General features: G+C 33.4%; 1 protein-coding gene across 4 annotated transcripts in view; it reads left to right on the top strand.

The window, feature by feature from the left end:
• The window catches only part of STAG1 (stromal antigen 1), a 393,362-nt gene that overhangs the window by 279,457 nt on the left and 95,491 nt on the right, over positions 1-18,414 (top strand). For all 4 annotated transcript variants that reach the window (XM_038570965.1, XM_038570961.1, XM_038570962.1 and 1 more), the window contains exons 11-14: positions 1,841-1,939; positions 2,440-2,519; positions 9,625-9,732; positions 12,811-12,925. In XM_038570965.1, coding sequence (XP_038426893.1) covers positions 1,841-1,939; positions 2,440-2,519; positions 9,625-9,732; positions 12,811-12,925 — 402 coding nt within the window. The remainder of the gene's footprint in view (positions 1-1,840; positions 1,940-2,439; positions 2,520-9,624; positions 9,733-12,810; positions 12,926-18,414) is intronic.

The raw sequence follows: 18,414 nt of genomic DNA, 5'->3' as shown, positions 1-18,414 counted from the left end.
TAAGCCATTTCCAGGGGCCTTTACAGGGTCTTACATCCTATTTCAGAGGAGAGTACCCTATATCCAAGAACTCTCCCGTACCCTGTTTTCTTTTCCCACATCCTCAGCAGCCACCAGCATATTCTCCTGGTTCTTTCTGGTTCAGATTACCATTCCTACAGCACTCTGTCACATATATTCACTTACTAATTTCATATTAAAGGGCTATCTTAGGGGTTGTCCTGATCTGAAAGAAGAAGGTTAGGCTGTTTTATCCTATATCATTATCCACTCTGGGCCTCATCCTAGAAGAGGGAAAGGATGTAAACAGGAGGGCATTGTGGAGCACAACCTTCCAGGAATCTCTGTGCCAGGTGATTCTTTCTCAACCATGATCAGTTCTTCAGAAAGAGGTGCAGGTATGAACCATTGGCAGTCAACATGGGAGCAAGCAGAAAGAGTAGCCGAGTAGCCTTGTATACTAGAATATGGGGATCTGGATTGGGCCTCAAGAGCATCTACTATAGGTATTCCAGGTACCTCCTATGTGCTAGTGACTTTACCAACAAATCTCATCTCATTCAGTGGTATACTAGAGATAACTTGAATCAGATTGCAAGACACTTATTATGCACATCCCTTTGCAAATATGACTTCAGTAATATGAATTCAATAATATCTCATTGGTAGCTCAAAATTGTCTGTGGATGGAGTATTTACATCACAGAAATACAGAAATACACAAATACAACTATTCAGGACCCCATCCCTCAGAACTGGTTGTTAAAACTCACCAGCGGGGCACCTGGGTGGCTCAGTCACTTAAGTGTCTGACTCTTGATTTCAGCTCAGGTCTTGATCTCAGGGTCTTGAGATCAACCCCCCCCCCCCCCCGACTCAGGTTCCCTGCTGGATGTGGAACCTGCTTAAGATTCTCTCTCCCCCCTGCCCCCTTCGCCTTCCTTTAATAAAAAAAGTAAATAATAATAAACCTTAACCAGCATACGTCTGCATTTAATCCTTGCTACAACCGTATGAAGTTGGTTATCACTACTTTATAAATGAAAAATCTGAGTATCAGAATGATTAATATACTTGCTATCTCTCATATTGCTAATAAGCTATAGAATTGGAAATAAAATCTAGTTGTGTTTGATTCTAGAACTTAGACTTCTGTTATAGCACATTACTTTTTTTTTTTTAAGAGAAATTTCAGTGTCCTTAGAATAATTTGAGAGAATTGGCTAAATTTCTAGATGATCCTGACTGTACTTTGATCCCCAACATTTTCTACTCTAAATTAATGACATTATTAAAGATACTCCACTAATAAATAGCCAAACCATTTCACTCTATTAATTTCCCTGTTTTAAATATTTTGTTTACCTTTTTTCCTAACCCCTCTTTCTGGAATATAAAAGGCACTCAGAAAATATTTGTTAAATGAATAAATGATGACCCTATCATATGACATTAGTTTTTTCTACAGGAGTATTTAGTAGTTACTATACAAAGGGCAAATTATCTTACCTTTCTCTAATTAAAATCATAGGTTAAAAATTTTCTTAGAATGCCACTGTACAACACAGAATTACTCAATGTTGAATCAGAATTGGTAAATATTTGAAAAAGGTGTAGCTTACTCTCAAGTAACTAAGGGGTTTTCAGTGCATTTTTAATTAAATAAAATGCAACACAGACTGTACAACTGCTTAGTTCCACCCTATGTTAAATTAAAATATGATGTAAATTTGAATGGATAAGCTGAACATTACTTCAGCCTTCACATAGGCTGTTCTTTTCAACTTTGGTGGCATGGAAGCTTACCACTTTTGTTATGTTTTTATTTGTATATCTGAAGCAAGGAGAAGTCAGACTGAAATGTTTGAAAGCTCTACAGAGTCTATATACCAATAGAGAATTATTCCCCAAATTGGAGTTATTCACTAACCGATTCAAGGTAAGCATCAAGAATGCTTAGTTTATTTTTTTACTTTTAAAATGCTAGTTATAGCTAGTTTAGTAAATAACATTACCATAATAAGTATTTAGTTCATATTCTTTACTGCATATTCTTTAAATAAACCTGTATTAAATAGATGAGTGAATCCCTGCTTTACAAAAGATATTACCAACATGGGTTATTTATTGCCTTCAACAGAAGGTTCTTCTGCTTAAAATAAGATTTTCTCTATATACAGCTTTTTATAGTTATATTAATTTTACACGTTAAAGTTTGTCTCAGTGTTACGGTACGTCAGTTAATGAGAAGAGAAAGATTTTAGATTATGAACCTTTATACTAACACGTCCTTTGTTTGAGTAAGACTGTGATAATATGAGTTTAAAGCATTCTATTTAACCTCCCATTAGTCTTGCATATACTACCCAAAGATAGTGCTTTAGATCCTTCCCATTTTATTTTCTGCTCATATTTGCTTGGTTTTTAATTATTTTTCAGGATCGCATTGTATCAATGACACTTGATAAGGAATATGACGTTGCTGTTGAAGCTATTCGATTGGTTACCCTGATACTTCAGTAAGTATAATATTTGCCACACTCTTGATCTCAGCTCAGATCTTGATCTCAGTGTCGCGAGCTCAGGCCTTGCATTTGGCGCCATACTGGGTGTGGAGCCTACTTTAAAAAGTTATTTTTTTAAAATAATCTTGGTATTTTAATATCTTTCTCCTGGTATTATTGATGTACTTCACATATTTAGCCCTAATATATATTATCACTTTAGGCTCTACTATTACTTTTAAGGTTAGGTTTGAAACAATGTTTTGTTTTTCTTTCTTTTGCTTTTTTATTTTGACTATTGTTTGTTTCTTCTATGTAAAAGTTATCTTATGCAGTCCAGAGAAAATATCAAGAAAGTATTAACCTTTCTATTTAAAGAAAGAGAGAAGGCCTTTAAAGGGATAGGTTTTTCAAATAGGCTTCTTTGGAATGGTATAGAACTATGAGAAAGAAAATAAGGTATTTATATTATGTCATTCATATGATAGAAATTTAACATAGCAATAATTATCCATAGAGCTTTGACTAAAACCTGGGCAGAATATATATGAAAAAATGTAGGCCTTAGCAAAATCATTAAAAATTCTCCTCATAATCTGTTATGTTATATCTGTCATATACCAGATACCATCTATGTCAGGCCATTGTTTTGATCTTTTTTTACCCCTTCCTAATCTAGTACTTACTCTTTATCATTGTAGCTTTATAATATAGTATATGCTATCCATAGCCCTCCTTCTTGGTTGATTCCTTCCCCCCCTTTTTTTTTTAAAGAATTTATTTATTTATATATGAGAGACATAGAGAGGCAGAGACATAGGCAAGGGAAGAAGCAAGCTCCCTGCAGTGAGCCCGAGGGGAACTCCATCCCAGGACCCAGGGATCACACCCTGAGCCAAAGGCAGACGCCTCTGGGAGATTCCTTCTTCTTTGCCTTTCTTTTTAAAACCTACTAGCTACTTGTGGATTATGTTTCTTCCATATGAATATCTTTTGAAGTACATCTAATTTCTCAAAAACTATGGCTAGGATTTTAAATATTAGAAAATGCATTTGTTACTGAACGATCTGCCATAGCCTCTAACTCAGAACAAATGGGTAAACCTTGGTATGTTCCCATAGCCAAACTACTCCATCCCAGGGAATAATGAAGAGATTGGACAAATTGAAGGCATAGCTCCTGGCTAGGCTTAGCAACACTGTTAATGAACAAACTCAGATAAATTCATTTCAAGAGAAGCCAGTAACTCAAGAGGTGAAGGTTTTGAAAAGAAATGGAGCTGGGAGACCTGGCAGGCACAAGTTTTAACAGCCAACCTCCCCAGCTAATGGACACCTAGAATCCTATAGAAAGAGGTTAGAGGGGTATGTGCAAGAGGGGAGGAAGAGAGCATGCAATCACAGGTGAAGTTCAGTTTGTGTTTAGCCCCTCATCATGGGCAGAGGTGTCTTCCAGGCATTCTGTTGCTAACAGGGCTTTTTTGGTTTGGCTATAAGGGATGTTCCAGTCATTGCAAAACACCTTCATCAGGGCCTCAAGAAAGTACAATAAATCAGGGCAGTGAGTTTTGGTTAGAATTAAGCTATCTTGCCTATTTCTGGTTTTAACTGTTGGGGTCTATGGCTGAGTAACAGGGCTCACTAAAGCATTGAATTTTATGATAGATTTAAGAGAGAATTCAATTCTTTACAATTATATGTCATTTAGGCATAAAAATGATGCATTTCAGGATCCCTGGGTGGCGCAGCGGTTTGGCGCCTGCCTTTGGCCCGGGGCGCGATTCTGGAGACCCGGGATCGAATCCCACGTCGGGCTCCCAGTGCATGGAGCCTGCTTCTCTCTCTGCCTGTGTCTCTGCCTCTCTCTCTCTCGCGCTCTCTCTCTCTGTGTGACTATCATAAAAAAAAAAAAAAGTTTTTTTAAATGATGCATTTCTTGATTCATATCATTCGATATTCTATGTAAGGTTTAATTTTTTTCAAAAGGCATGTATTAGGTTGATTCTAAAATACTTCTTGGTTTTGTTATATGATGAGTATTTACTGTTCAGGATACTTTCTACTTGATCATTTCTGGGACATAAAAATGTTTATATATTAGTCTTATATGTGCACAACCTATTAGAACTCTTATATATTCTGATGGTTTGTTGGTTCTCTTGAATTTACTATGTAGATTATTATATGTTACAAGCAAATAATTTCAGTTTTGTCTCCTCATTGCCTAACCTTAAAACTTTTGCTTCATTCTCTTATGTAATTGCATTAAGCAAGACATTTAGCACTATAAATTTATCATTGAGAATGGATCTTTTTGTCCTTATTCTAAGAAGATAATTAAAGTTCTCTGTTGCTGTGATTTCAGAGATAGGTTGTTTTGTTTTTTTTTTAAGATTTTATTAATTTATTCAAGAGAGACACAGGCAGAGATGGGGAGCCTGTTGCGGGACTCAGTCCCATGACCCCAGGATCACAACCTGAGCCAAAGGCAGACGCTCAACCACTGAGCCACCCAGGTGTCCCAGACAGATCAGTTTTTGATACAAGATAGAAGTTCCTTTGTATTCTGAGTTTTCTGGGAATTTCTTTTCATCTGTGGATGAGCTTGAATGAAATTGATTATTTGTCTAATGGTAAACCACACTTACATTTCTAGAATAAATCCTATTTGAACATAACACATTTGGTTTTATTGTGCTTTGCTTGAATACAATGTTATTTTAAGATCTTATTTAGGATTTTCTTATTTGTAGCTTATGTGTAAATTTGATGGAATTTTTTTGTCCTTTATCCAACTTTGAAATCAAGGTTATATTTTTTTGTAAAATTATCTTCATTAGTTTGTCATCTTTCTGGTCTGAAACAAATTTTCTGTGGCAGAGATTAATTCTTGAAATTTTGAAATAATTGTCTTGTTAAAGCCATGTTAATTTTGAATTTCCTTTAAGGGAAAGGTCTTTGATTACCATTTTTACTTATTCATTGGTTATCTATCTAAATTATCTTTTATTTCTTACTATAATAATTTTGACTTTTAATAAATTTTTTAATATATCAATTTCATCACAGTTTTTAAATTTTGTAGTTGATATTATTCACAATATTGTGCTATTACTTATTAATTTCTCTTTTTTTGTATCCTCTTTTTCTTGATCATCATGTCAGAAGTTTGGTTTGTCTTAACTACTCTTTTTAGAGAACAAATGTCTTTTGGCTCATTTGTTTCTTGTTTTCTAATAATTATACTTAACATATTAAATATACTTCTAAGCACTACTTTACTACTTTCCAAAATATTTGGACATCAGGTGTTTTCATAGATATTCAATGATAAATATTTTTATTACATTTATGGTTACTGGTTTAATTATGGATTATTCAGTAGTATTTTTCTGTTCTTTCTAAATCAGATTTTTTCAAGCTGTTGTTTTTTTTATTGTATTGTCTGAGAATGTGTTCTGATTGATTTGGTCATTTTCTAAATTTTCTAAATATGTTTAATTAACTAGGAGCACCTGAGTGGCACAGTTGGTTAAGTCTCTTGGTTTCTTTTCTTTTCTTTTCTTTTCTTTTTTCTTTTCTTTTCTTTTCTTTTCTTTTCTTTTCTTTTCTTTTCTTTTCTTTTCTTTTCTTTTCTTTTCTTTCTTTTCTTTTCTTTCTTTTCTTTTCTTTAAGATTTTATTTATTTATTCATGAGAAGCATAGAGAGAGAGGCAGAGACATAGGCAAAGGGAGAAGCAGACTCCATGCAGGGAGCCCGATGTGGGACTCGATCCCGGGATTCCAGGATCATGCCCTGGGCCAAAGGCAGGCACTAAGCCACTGAGCAGGGATCCCCAGCCTCTTGGAGAGGTTGTGATCTCAAGGGATTGAGAGATTGGGCCCCATGTTGGGCTCCACACTCCGAGCAGTCTGCTTGAGATTCTCTCTCCTTCTCCTCCTTCCACTCATGCACTCTTGCTCTCTCTCAAATAAATAAATCTTTTTTAAAAACCCTAATTGTATATATAGTTATGTATTTATATTCATTACTTTGAATTTAAATTACTATACCTTTGAAGTTTTTCCTTTTCAAGTCTTTTTAAAAATATTTGACCCCCTAGTCAATGTTTACTTGTAAATTTCACAAACTTGCAAGTATCTTTCCCTCAAACAAAAAAAATACTTGACACTCTCCACTTACCCATCTGTTTTGTCAGAATTGTCTGGTGTTTAAGATCTCTATTGTTAATGATACACATGTGTGTCCTTGTTTATTATGTTTTAATATTTGCTCATACAGAGAGGAGTAAGCTTTCCTTTGATATTTCTTTTTCCTTTTTTTCAAGGTAAGAGTAATATCTCATAGACTTCTCCAAGATTATTTCTACTGCTAATTTATAAGAGTGTTTTCAAATCATCTGAGATCTTGTTGGCTAAAATATCCTACTTTCATAACAGTTTAGAAAATGGTTTGACTTGTTTCAAAAGTCTGTTTTTAAGGTTCGTTTCTACATTTTCATTGGAGGAGATATGGGCAGAACATGTCTTCTTTAGGAGGGTATAGTTATGGCCCTCCAGTTGTGTCAGATATTCCTGATTCATTAAGTGGATTCCTCAGAGTTCTCTCCCCACTCTAGGTATTTGTGACTTCAGTTCCACAGAGTAGACAGTGCCTCCTCTGTTTACTTTGGGTCTCAGCTCCTGACCTTCAGGTTTCCTCTATTGTAATTGCTTGCCCTGTAGGTAGTCTTGTTGGACAAAGTCTTTTAAAATTTTTCAGACTGGCTCTTTTAAAGTGTTCCATATCTGGTCTACAGAAAACACAGCCTATTTATGGATGATACACTTCTACCACTTCTCTTCTTAATTTATTACCATGGGTAGCTCCAGTCAGCTTTTCACAGTTATATTTTTTTAAGCTCTGCACTTTTCCTAAACCTCCTCATAAAAGGGATGTTTATAAAGTTTTTACAGCGGTTCTCTGAAAGTTCGTGCTCTAGTTTTGCTCGCGGAGGTTTCAAAGTTACACAGTACTCTAACATTTTTCTCTTGAAACAAATCCTCTCTATCCATTGTATTGCTCAGTCCCCTAATTTATATATTCTTTTGGTGACTAATGAGCTGAGTATCACAAAACCAGCTTTCTAGTGTTTTACAGCATTTACTTGAAATGATCTGGCCTTATTTCTCTTGGCTTATGTGATCTCTATCAAAACAACAGGTAAAGTCAGGTGTAACATCTTGTTCCATCTCTCTTTTTCTTCTTTTGGCATAGATTATTTTCTTTTCACTTATAAGTTTGAGTTCCTGAAATATCTTGTTAAACTTTGTTTCTTTAGGAGTTTAGCTTTCTCCTTGGGGGTATTAGCTAATTTAGCTGATGTTGTATAATTAGGTGAAGGAATAAAACTTAGACCTTAGTCTTGTGCCTCATAATTTGTTAGGGGTAAGAATTGGGCATAGGCAAAAACACTTCTGCTTTAGGACAGAAAGCCTCTGGTTGTAGTTTGTAATTCTTCTTCAGTAGTCTTAAAACTGTCTCCTTCAGGGAGTAGCTCAGTCGGCTAAGCATCTGCCTTTGGCTCAGATCTTGGGATTGAGGCAAAGTGAATCTGTGGCTCTCTCCCTCTTCACCCCTCACTGTGCTCATGCTCTCTTTCTCGCTCACTCTCTCTCTCTCAAATAAATAAATAAAATCTTAAAAAAAAAAAAAAAAACAACTGTCTTGATAATCTCATGACCTTCAGGATATGGAAGGGAAATTACAGGGACAGTGTAGGTTGTGAGCTAGCCATTCTGCCTACACTTGTTATTAATTTCTCAATGCCTCTTGGTTCCAGTAAGACCCTATTGATACCTTCTCACACTATATTGGCTACTTTTTTTTTGCTTCACAGAATTAGAACCAGCAGTGTTGAGAGGGGGAATAAAGTGTACTTTTAAAAAATGCTCTTTTCTTTTAAAAAGAGTCCTTGATATCCAGTTCCTTTCCTTCAGAACTATAGTCCCTTATACTGTGATGCTGCAACTGTCTTCTTTTGCTGCAGAGGTCACTCTGATTTTATGTTTATTTGAGAGATCCCTCAACCTCCTCCTCTGAGACATTTCTAGGATTGAACTCTGAGGAATGAAAAGCCCTGTACAGCCCAACAATTCTACACTTTATCTACTTATTATTAATATTATTAATCTCTAATCATATCCGACATTTATAAGCATGTTAATAGGAAATAGATGTTCCTTTTGGAGGGGAAGAAACTTAAAAACACATTCTAACAAAGTAAGAAATGACTCAAACTTTAAGAATACATGAGTGGAAAGATGGGAAATTTGTGTTAGTATAAAGGAATTATTGTGACCTCTGAATCCACTTTATATAGAAAGAGACTAAATGGTATTCTAAGTATAGTGGTAAAATAAAACAAAAAAAATTTTTAAAAATTTAAAACAGATTTGTCCAGGGCTCATGACTGCCCCAGTTGGTAGAATATGTGACTATTTATCTTGAGTGTTTTGAGTTTAAGCCCCATATTGGGCATAGAGCTAAGAAATCAATAAGACAATTCTATAAGGAGCAGTTTATCTACTATAATAATAATTTAACTGTGAAACAGATATATTCCCAGTGCCTATCAACAAAAATGTTTTGTACACTTAAAAGAAATAGAGCTAATTTGGGCTATATATATGATCCCAGGGTACCATGGATGTCCTTTGTGTGGGAAGAAATGTGGACATTTTATCGGTTTCCTGAATTTTATATAATAATTAATCTTTTAGGGATCCCTGGGTGGCGCAGCAGTTTGGCGCCTGCCTTTGGCCCAGGGTGCGATCCTGGAAACCTGGAATCGAATCCCACGTCGGGCTCCCGGTGCATGGGGCCTGCTTCTCCCTCTGACTATGTCTCTGCCTCTCTCTCTCTCTGTGTGTGTGACTATCATAAATAAATAAAAATTAAAAAAATAATAATTAATCTTTTATAATTGGAGAAAGTTACTTCTAAAGTAAGATTGAATAGAGATGAAAATAAAATCAATATGCCTTGAGCTTTTATAATGAACTTTATAAAATGTAAATAAAGATAGAACTGAAAGTAAACATTTATTTTGGCTCAGATGTTGCTTTGTGAATTTTTCAGTGGAAGTGAAGAAGCTCTTTCCAATGAAGACTGTGAAAATGTTTACCACTTGGTGTACTCAGCACATCGCCCTGTTGCTGTGGCAGCTGGAGAATTCCTTCACAAAAAGTGAGTTAATTATCTTTGAAACCAGGTTCTACTTTGGTTTTGTTGTTGTTTTAGAGTTAGAAGAAGAGAGTAATAGTAAGAATAGTGTTAGAAGTGGCCACTTCAAATTTGGGGGGCTGTAATATCCTTTTAGTCTATGTGCACATCATAAATTAAATCCCTGAGAACGATGTCCTTTATGACATACTCCTTTTTCCTGAAATCTAAAAGGATGGTTCTCAACTAGGATGTGAGTGGAGATTGGGGAAGTACATGAAGTTTATAGATGTTTCCACAGATAATGTATTTCATTTCACCATTTTTTTTCCTTTTTAAAATTCTTAGTTCTCATATTAACTTCTCAATATTAGTAATCTAAAATCGCCTTCAAAATGCCTCCCAACTTTTCATGGTTTTTTTATGGGGAGTGAGGATTGTTTTAGGCAGTAATCTATAGTGATTCTGAAAGCTATATATACTGTTGCAGTTTAATTAAAAAGCAAAACCTCATCTCTTTTTTTTTGACAAAGCATAGAGTTAATGAGAGTTTATGAATATAATTAAATATTCTATTAAATACGTTTTGATGTTGATCTTTTGTATGATCTATAATTTATTATTAAATTAATTCATTCTTAAAGTTTAAACATCTGGGGGGATTTACTTTTTTTTTGTTGATAGATTTAACTTAGTGACTTTAATTGTAGGCAGGTGAATCTAGAAGTCTACTACATGTAGTAATTTGTGATTATTATTCAGCACAGACATAAATCATGCATTGAGCATAATGGTTGTACATGGGTGATTAACTTTAATAATGGCCTGGCCCTCCATTCAGCATCTGCATCTCCATGCTGCAGCAACAAACTGTTCTCTACTTGGTGTGGTACCTTTCAATGTAGGAAATGTTGATTCTGTGTGAAAAATCTCTTTAAAAAGAAAGTTGACTGGGGCACCTGGGTGGCTCAGTAGTTGAGTGTCTGCCTTTGGCTCAGGGCGTGATCCTGGGGTCCTGGGATCGAGTCCCAAATCAGGCTCCCCATAGGGAGCTTGCATCTCTCTCTCTGCCTATGTCTCTGCCTCTGTCTCTCATGAATAAATAAATAAAATATTTTAAAAAATAAAGGAAGCTGGCTACCTTTATTACTAGTGAGTGCATGCTAGTAATGAAAGTAAGGGAGAAAGTCAAACTTTTCAGGCATGACTCTTAAAGTAATATATTGACTTTTCCACTGATTCTGACATCTGTGGCTAATAGAATAGTGTTGTTTCCATATTTATCTGGAGTTGTTGACTGTCACAAATATCAAGGGTGTATTGTAGTCTTTTCCTTTTCCAGGACTGTTATATTCTAGTTAGTCTCTGTTTTTTACTTAACTTTTCAAAAAGCTTTGTGTTTTTAGAATTTATTACTTTTATAGTTTCAATGAAAAAGATTACATAGAGTGATTTTGTATAGAATGGGGGCCATAAACTGGCAGCACTGGGGTCAGGTCAGAAAGACCCTTGGATATATCTTATTTTATCTACATTGTATTTTTCTAAGTTTGAGATACTTGCTCAGCAAGTTTAAAATTGGAATGTTTTACATAAAAATCCACAAATATACGCCTTTATTTCTTTGTGAAAATGAAATAAATTTCTATTCAAATGGAAGGTTCACTCCATAAGCTTGTTTTAATGCCCTTGCCCAGGAGATTCACAGTTTGAGAACTTTTGAAGCCTAATTATGTCTTTGAGCATTCCCCTATCATTTAATATTGTCATGTTTTAAAATCTTAACAAGTAAGTTTTGGAATAGCTTCAGGAGTTCTGTGATTAAGTTTAAAAGAAAAACATGCAAGGGTGCACATACAGATGTTGTCTGCTTTGTAGTATAATTTATATGCTGTACACAAGCTCAATCACACGTCTGTAAAATAGTAAAATATATCTGAAATGAGTATTTTAATAGTCATCAAAAATCTACAGTTTAGTTTTAGAAAACTTAGGCTGATTCCTAAGTACCTTACATTTATATATAGTAAGTATGATTATCCAGTTTTGTACATTTCAGTTATAAAGGACACTTATTTTTTTCCATTTGTTCCTTCCTCTGAAAGCTATCTAAGTAAACAGAATTTTCTCTTAAACCAGTCCAGTAGCTATACTGATGTAGCTTCAAAGTAATGTTCTCATCTTCTCCTCTTGCCATATAATTTCCCCTACCCCCAAAATACTCCACTTTTCTGTATTCATTTTCTGCTTGAGATCAGCTTATTTTTATGTCATATGAAATTATTCTTTATTCATTTATTTAGCCTCTCATCTGAAAGGCTTACTGTAATTTCCATATCTAAACCAACACACACTATATTCCTATTCCTACTTGTTTTTCCTTATAACACTCAAGATAGTATATATTTATCTACTATTTATTTCTGTTAGAGTGAGAGCTCAGTGAGAATAGGGATTTTGTCTTTGTCCACTGTTACATCCCATTTTCCCAGAGCAATACCTGGAAATAAAGCACCTAGAGCATTCCTTAAAATATTTTAGAATAAATCTTAGCAAGTTAAAATTTCTGAATCATGTCTTCATCATAATTTAGAAGTTTTATCATTAAGTGATATTTTTAATAATATAGTGTTTATGTCATTTTATTCTGTACTGATTAGTGAGTACTGATTTTAGGTAATAAGCTGAAAATGTTAGAAGTAATCATTAAAAGAATGAATTTTTATAATTGTTGATAGAACATATAGTTAAATTCTTTAATTCATTCTGAATATTTAAGAGAAAATAGAACTCTTTAAAATTATATATATTCTAATGTTTATCACATAGGATGAAAATAGTTTATATTCTTTGTAAATACTTAAACATTGATTAGTCAAAAAGCCTCCTTTTACACTGTGTATATGATTGAATTATGCAAAATTTTTTAGATCCAATAATTTTTTAACCTATAAAAGCATCAGTCACATGGTTTGAAATAAATCAGTAAGCTGATATCTGATACTGTTTTTTTAAACACTAAAATAATTTGTACAATGAAGGAAAAGACTAAAATTGATATCCATGCCAATTCATAATGCTCTTGTTTTACTTAATTTGTAGGCTGTTTAGCAGACATGACCCACAAGCAGAAGAAGCATTAGCAAAGAGGAGAGGAAGGAATAGTCCAAATGGGAACCTTATTAGGATGCTGGTTCTTTTCTTTCTTGAAAGTGAGGTAAATTTTAACATAAGTCCTTATTTTATTTTTTTGTGTTAGATTACATTTTAAATAAAAGTGTCATTTAATTCATTGTAATTGATTATTTTTAAATCCTATGAAAATAAGCCTGTTTCTCACAAAACTGACTGCATGTCTATCTGATTATAGAATCTGTATTCTGCCTTTTATGGGAGTATATATGCAGGTGTAGTTCAACACTGAATATAGGCTAGCAATTTTTAAACTTAGAATATCATAATACTACATAATTGTTGCTTTTTATTTTTCTTGAATTTTTGTTGATAACTTTTAAATTACATAAAGAGCTTGTAAAATTTGTCAAGCAGTTAAAACCATTAGTTCTGACTTGTTTGAAAATTACATTTCTTAAGGAGAAATAAAATATGAATTTAAATGTTTAATTAATAGATGTACAATCTCCATTAGTAATATTTCCATATGACATCTTGGTGTTAGTTATCACTTAAATAATTTTTCAGTTAACATTCATAATATAGTATCTATCAGAATCTGCTTGTACAAGTGAACTTTGGTTTGCCCAGAAAAAATCTAGAGATCTCGGACCCTTAATTTTACCCAGAAAAATATTTTTAGTTTGTGCTAGAATGTCCAAGAAGGTAAGAAACTTCAAAATTCTGACTGCTCAAATTTGAAAGTGCTAGAGGTATGAGAAATAGACAAACAGGCAGCTTATATGAAAATTGAGATCAGAGAATTAGGAGCTGTGTCAGTAGAATAAGTGAAGTTTGGACGAAGCAGGGCAAAAGAGTCACCTTTATTTTTTAAGCAAATTGAAAAGAACAAAACGAATAAAGTCAGGAACAAAACTGTCTGGGGAGTTGCATTTGAGTAGAGGATGTGTTTAGGAATAGTATTTTTAAATATGTATCGATTACATGAGGATCTTGTTAAATAACATGCAAATTTTAATTCAGTACTTCTGGGATGTGGTCAGAGAGGCTGCATTTTAAATGCTCTTAGATGTGTATTTATGTATTTATGTCTGCCCTGGCCCAGGGACCGACCATACTTTATGTTGTAAGGGTTTAAAACATTATTTTCTTAAAAAGTAAGTATGGATTATTATGGAATAAAATTCAAAATGCTTGTGAGGTTTAAGATAAAACACTAAATACTCAGTAAATATACTGTGATAGACCATTTCAACTTCTATCTTTAGCCCCTTAGATTTTAAAGGAACCAGGATTAAAAGTATTATGCAAAGTCAAATCCTGTATGAAAATTTTACTTTAATAGCAACAATACTTTCAAAAATTGATAGAGATGAGACATTCAAATAATATTTAGATTGTTGAAAAGTTTAAGGAATATGGCGATCTAAACTAATTGAAATTGTTCATTGAAAGAAAACTTTTTGGGTCTCTGAAAGCCCGAGGACTTTTCTTTTTGGTATATTAAAAGGCATAAGGACTTAGTTTTACACAGTTTCATCTTTTAATTAAAGCAGTAATTTGTAATGTGTATTGCCACTCTGTTTGCAGGTGATATTACTATATTCTTGTGTTTGCTGCTATCTACTAAAGTGTTACAAGAATATTAAAATATATTTCCCAGTTCCCCTCTATAGCATTCATGTCAGCTGCAGAAGCAATTACAAGTCATGTTTAAAAGGTTTTAGTTAATTCATAGTAATATTGCTCTTTATAGTCACCAGCATTTCACAATAAGCATTTTTGGTTAAAATCTCTTTTCTTATCCTGTAAAACTAGTGTACACCAAGAGCTGAATGCTTGTTAAAGCCATATTCTTATGGTGGGATTCTGTTTGTGTCCTACTCTGAATTCCTCTTTATTATAGCACATGTTAGTAATAGTTTAGTAAATAGACTCATAAAAAAAAAGTTGAATTGCAAGAAACTTTAGAAGTCATAATGTAGAATAAGTATAGCTTTATAGATAAATTACCAGTCAGTTAACTAGGATTAACTGAAGTGATTATCCATCTTTCTTTCTTTGTTTTACTGGACGTTAAGAACAACATTTTAGTGATAGAATTCTGAAATACTGTAGCAAAAGAGGTTTATAGTCAATAGAGTAGTTTCTCTCTTTTATATATGAATTACAGGTAAAATAATGGAGATTAAGATATATAGTTTCTCTCTTTTATATATGAATTATAGGTAAAATAATGGAGATTAAGATATATATCTAAACTAGTTAATTTTCTTTCCTTTTTATGCCAAAATAACATTTTAAAGCCATCACAATCTTTATAGCAGTCATTGATTTCAGTGATAAAATGCCTTGTGTGGTTTCAATGTGTGACAATTGGTAAGATAAATAGTATTTGAATGTGGTGAGCCTAGATTTCCCTATATCTAATGTGACCATAGAACTTACTGTATAAACTGATGCTTTTCAGAGTGACAAAGATATTATTAATAATTATTCCAAAGCAATAAGCATAACCCAAAACATTGCTGATGATAAAGAAGTATGATCACCTTCCTTCTAGGCATATGAAGTGATAGAGTTAATTATAATAGTCATTTAAGGGATCCCTGGGTGGCGCAGTGGTTTAGCACCTGCCTTTGGCCCAGGGCGCGATCCTGGAGACCCGGGATCTAATCCCACATCGGGCTCCCGGTGCATGGAGCCTGCTTCTCCCTCTGCCTATGTCTCTGCCTCTCTCTCTCTGTGACTATCATAAATAAATTTTAAAAAAAAATAGTCATTTAAGATGGAAGATTAACAGACATTATTAACATATCCAGGAAATCTCCCCATAATGCTCATTAATGATAGTATATGAATGATAACTTTTTTCGCCTTTACTTTCATATGTTCTTCAAAATTCACCAATAACTGGCTCTGTCTTAGCAGAGAATAAAACCTAGTATAGAAGTATTTAGAATTTTAAGCTTAGTATCTTAGGGTGATTATTTGCATTATAAATAATTTTTCATAAAAATCAAGTAAGGTTCTATTATGCAGTCAAGTCTGTTAGTGTATTTAACTACTTGACGAAGAGGTCAATAGGTAGAAAAAACAGGTAAAATATTACGAGTAACTTTGAAACCAGTTAAAGATGAATCAGAATGTACCCAGAAAATTGTAATTAAAGTCTCTAGGAAAATGAGCTTAATTTACCTTACATACAAGTTTAGGAGAGACCCTATAAAATAAATTACATTCAGATACAGCAGAGTAAAATCCACCTAGATATAAATATAATGTTACATATAACTTTATATGAAATTTGTAAATAAATTTAAATGTAACTTTATCTATTTTACAGTGACTATCTATTGGGTTACCTTTTTTTTTCGATCTAATTCCTGAAGAATGCTTGCAGATACTTGATTTTCATGCTGTTTTTATGAAATCATGATACCAAAAACTATTCTTAGAAAATTTATTTTTGTTTCATTATTAGTGTTCCAGGTATTCCAGGATTTTCTGTAGCCATTGAGAATGTTTCAGGGCCTTCCTTCCAATAGCTTTATCTTTCACTACCAATAGAAGGTCATTGGTATAAAGTTTCTGAAAGATGCTTATTACCTTTTACTCTTTTTAGCCATGTTAGAATTTTTTTTTTCTGAAACATGGATTCACATGATATTCTTGTAGAGATTTGAGACTAGCAAGTTATGTGGTCATCACATATGCCCCAAGACAGAAAGACTGTATTATAAACATTATGTCAAGCTCATGTCTTGACTGACCTTGTTAATATTGATTGTTGTTGCTCATACTGGTGAATTTGAAACTCATAATCAGAAAATGGACCAACACATAATCATGTCCTTCTGGTATAAGCATTGAGTTTGAAAAAACTGGTTACTGGTATTAACATAATGGAGTCTACTAAGCTACCACCTTAACTAATCAAAGAGATGAAGAAATTGTCAAAGAAATTAGCATCTCCATTGAAAACATTGGCTATCACATACAAAAAATTTCTGGAAAAATGACAACATGCCTGATTTTTAATATGCCTTGGTTCAAGGCATACAGAAGTCATCTTTAAAAATGCCAATGATCATGAAATTATACTACTTAAAGCCTTGAATTGTGCCAATAACTCATTCACCTAAAAACCCTAGGCTGGAATAAGTCAAAATGAAAGAGAACTGTGGATAATTTGTCAAAGTTGTAAAGTAAATGATTAACTCTAATTCCATTAGAATTAACCCATAGCACCATCCATACAAGGCAAAAAAAAAAAAAAAAATAGCAGGAACATTTTTCAGATTTTTCTGGTAGAAATCTGAAGTAAACCAAATATCTGAGCAGCACAGGCTGCTAAAAGGATTAAGCTACAGGTAAGTAAGTGGCTGTCTTTAGCTGAGTTTATTCTTCCCTTTGGAAACATATTTAGGATGTAGACATTGGTCTGAGGAGCAGAGGAGTTGATGAATGCCCCAGATAATTTATGGCCACCAGGAGGTACAGGGAACTTAGGCATTCAAAAGACATGAATACCTACATGTTAAAAGGAAAAGCCTGCCTGATTATAGATTTCCCTCTTTCCACTTCCCTGCATAGCCCAGGAACCCAGGGCCTTGCAATCAGGATTAGCATTACCAGTATTCTTGAATCTAGAATATTAACATTATATGAACTAACAACCAAGAATCACTAAAACTTGAAGCACAAAATCCAACATCAGTGAAAATTTTTTATTCCCCCAGATGTAAGAAGCCATTATGAAAGAGGAAGGGCATTCATAGAAATTAGAAACATGATTTCCAAAATTTAGGAGTGAAGCAGATCATTAAATGGCCTGAACACAACCAAAGATTGGTTGTAGATTAAAAACCAAGGGATTTTTCCAAAAGATAGTACAAAAGAAGTGTGAGAAGGAAACTAAAAGGAAGTACAGATTAATAAGTTTTATTATCTAGTAGGAGTTCTGTAAAGAGAGCTTAGAGAGGAGGAACTAAACAAAAGACATTCAGTTAAAATGTTTACCACCATGTACCCTTTATAGAAAATACTACTTGATGTTTCCTAGCAAAATAAAAAAATACCATAAAAGGAAAACAAGGAATATGAGTAACATTGGCAAACAAATAAATCTGAAAAAACTTAAAACTAAACCTACATAATATGGCTGTGAAGCTTACTGCAAATGCCTAAAAATTATTCTTAAAATGTAGGAGTGGAATGTAAAATTAAATGAAGAGAAATAAATAAATGTGTTAGGGATCACAGATGTTTATAGAAAGCTGAGGAGACAGTATCATGTAAGATAAACCAGAATTGAGAACCAAAAATATTAAGAGAAACAGAGAAGAGATATTTTATATGTATAAGTCTAATCCACCAAAAATATAATTGTGAACCTTTTTCTACCTGTTTTATAGGTATACTTAACATGTACACATAGGCATAAAAGCTAGTTTATTTAACATTTGACATAGGGGCTAATTTAATTGTGGTGAAATAGACATGACAAAATCAGTTATTTTAACTATTTTGAGGTATACAGTTCATTGGCTTAAATACAATCACATAACT

Source organism: Canis lupus, chromosome 23, assembly GCF_011100685.1.
Source record: "Canis lupus familiaris isolate Mischka breed German Shepherd chromosome 23, alternate assembly UU_Cfam_GSD_1.0, whole genome shotgun sequence".
In the NCBI taxonomy this organism is placed as follows: domain Eukaryota; kingdom Metazoa; phylum Chordata; class Mammalia; order Carnivora; family Canidae; genus Canis; species Canis lupus.
Note: the sequence above shows the minus strand (reverse complement) of the source record. Positions and strands in the feature narration are given on the sequence as shown.